General features: G+C 58.1%; 1 protein-coding gene across 1 annotated transcript in view; it reads right to left on the reverse strand.

Annotated features, from left to right (window-relative positions):
- The window catches only part of LOC102763861 (mastin-like), a 3,166-nt gene extending 1,099 nt beyond the window's left edge, over positions 1-2,067 (reverse strand). The window contains exons 1-4 of the mRNA XM_015559732.1: positions 1,999-2,067; positions 1,636-1,816; positions 1,133-1,404; positions 14-251 (exon numbers count right to left, since the gene is read on the reverse strand). Coding sequence (XP_015415218.1) covers positions 14-251; positions 1,133-1,404; positions 1,636-1,816; positions 1,999-2,059 — 752 coding nt within the window. The 5' untranslated portion in view covers positions 2,060-2,067. The remainder of the gene's footprint in view (positions 1-13; positions 252-1,132; positions 1,405-1,635; positions 1,817-1,998) is intronic.
- Positions 2,068-2,080: the final 13 nt, after the last annotated feature.

Below are 2,080 nucleotides of genomic sequence, written 5' to 3' on the forward strand. Positions count from 1 at the left end.
CCCCAGCCCCAACAAGGTGGTGAGAGCCAGGAGACTGGAAACACAGTCATGACCCAGGGCCCCTGCAGGCAGGAGCAATGGACGGAGGCCACAGTCTGGGGGTCTCACCTGGCAGGAGTCCCGGCCCCAGCTCCCGGCACACAACATGTCGTCCTTGATAACCTTGCCAATCTTGAGGTATTGCCAAAGACAGATCTCATCTGCCACGATGGGGACCTCCACCTCCTGCAGATTTTTGGGCAGCAGCGGCACTGTGAGAAGAAGCCCAGTGAACCTGTGGTCCTGAGGGGGCGTACAACAGGCCCCGGGTCACAGGCCGCAGGTTCTAGAACCACACGCTGAGCCTCAGTGCCCCCAGGGGGACCCAGGGAGTCACCCAAGACCCCAACTGTCTGGGTTCCCTCTAGGCCAATGGGCTGATAATCTCTAGGCTGACACTGTGGGCACCAAGCTCCAAAAAGAAACAGAGAAATACATTTTTATCCACAAATAATTTTTATTGGGAAAAATCAGAGCAAGTGCTTTCCCCCAAGAAATGCAGAGTGAGCGGCCCTACTGTCAAATTTGACTTTGTGCATTTAATAGTGAATCCTTGAGCTCGTCACTGAGGTTCTCCCTCCTCGTTCTCCATCCCACTATTGAGACTCAGGGAGAACGGGGACCCCCAGAAGGGGAGACACAGGGCCTGGTGCAGAGTGAGGGAGTGAAATGCCCATGGCACCCTGGCCTGTGTTTCCAGTGGTGAGAGCACTGGCCTGAAAGGTCCCAGGTTTGATTCTTTGTCAAGGGCAAGTACCTGGGTTGCATATTCAATCCCCAGCCCCAGTCGGGAAGACAATTGATAGCTATGTCTCTCACATCGATGTTTCTCTCACCTTCTCCCTTCCACTCTGTCTAAAAACCAATGGAAAAAATATCCTTGGGTGATATTTTTTAAAAAAAAGATGCCCATGGCCATGCCTCACTCTTGCTACTTTCGTCTCCGCTCCTGATAGACTCCTCTCGAGCTGTCTGCCTCCTACACCCAAGGAAGACCCCGGAGGGACCCCAACTCAGGCCCCAGCTGAGCCTCCTCGGTAAAGCCCGGCCAGCCCCCTGCATCGCCCGGTGTCATCCTGGTTCGGGTTCTTACCCTGAAAAGCAATGTCGCCCCAGCCAGTCACCCAGCACCGTGTGCCTGGGGGGAATTCGGAGGAGGCTGGCGTGAGGCGGATCCAGTTGACACGCTTAGATGGTCGCACGGGGGCCTCCAGTTTGAGAAGTGCCACGTCCGCCCCACCTTTTGCTCCTTTTTCAAGCCTGTACTTGGGGTGGCGGATGATCCTGGCCACCTGCACACTGTCATTGTATGAGCGTCTCAGTCGTCCTAGTTGGACCTTAAAGTGCCGAGTCACTGGGTTTCTCCTGGGAACAGAAGGGCAAAGGCGTCTGAGAGGCTGTGGCAGGGAGTGGGCCAGCCCCTCAGAGCCCAGAGACCTCCCCTCTGTGGTGGGCAAGGGGAGCGCCAGGAAGCTGAATTCCGGTGGGGCATCTGCAGCCACTCAGCCCAGGATCTGCCCCCAACACACATCACATGCCTCCTGACATTGTCCACCCCCACCCCTTCCACCGGCTGATGGCAGAGTAGGGACTTACCCTGGAATGCAGTGGGCAGCGGTCAGCACCCACTGGGGGTGGATGAGGGAGCCCCCACAAGTGAGATGCCACTTTGAACTTGTTTGATTCCTGACCCACAGACCCACCTGCCATGGCCAGTTCCCATCGGCAGCATCATGCCCCCCCATGATGCCCACCAGCTCAGTCCCTGGGCCAGGATCTGGGGAAGCAGAGGAGGAGCCATCAGGGACCCAGGCACCGCTGCCCGGCACTCAGCATGGCCCCATCCTCAGTCCCTCCCAGAGTCACCCTCAGAGGGGGATCGCCACCCATCCCAGGGGCGGCCTCTGAGAGGTCAGTCAGGGGTTAGGAGAAAAGCCAGGCTTGGGGGTCAGGACCCACCTGAGGTCACAGGTACGGAGCCCCCCAGACTGGGGAGAGTCAGGACCAGCAGCCACAGCATCTACAGGGGGAGAGGGGAGGG

Source organism: Myotis davidii, unplaced genomic scaffold (genome assembly GCF_000327345.1).
Source record: "Myotis davidii unplaced genomic scaffold, ASM32734v1 scaffold2975, whole genome shotgun sequence".
Lineage (NCBI taxonomy): Eukaryota > Metazoa > Chordata > Mammalia > Chiroptera > Vespertilionidae > Myotis > Myotis davidii.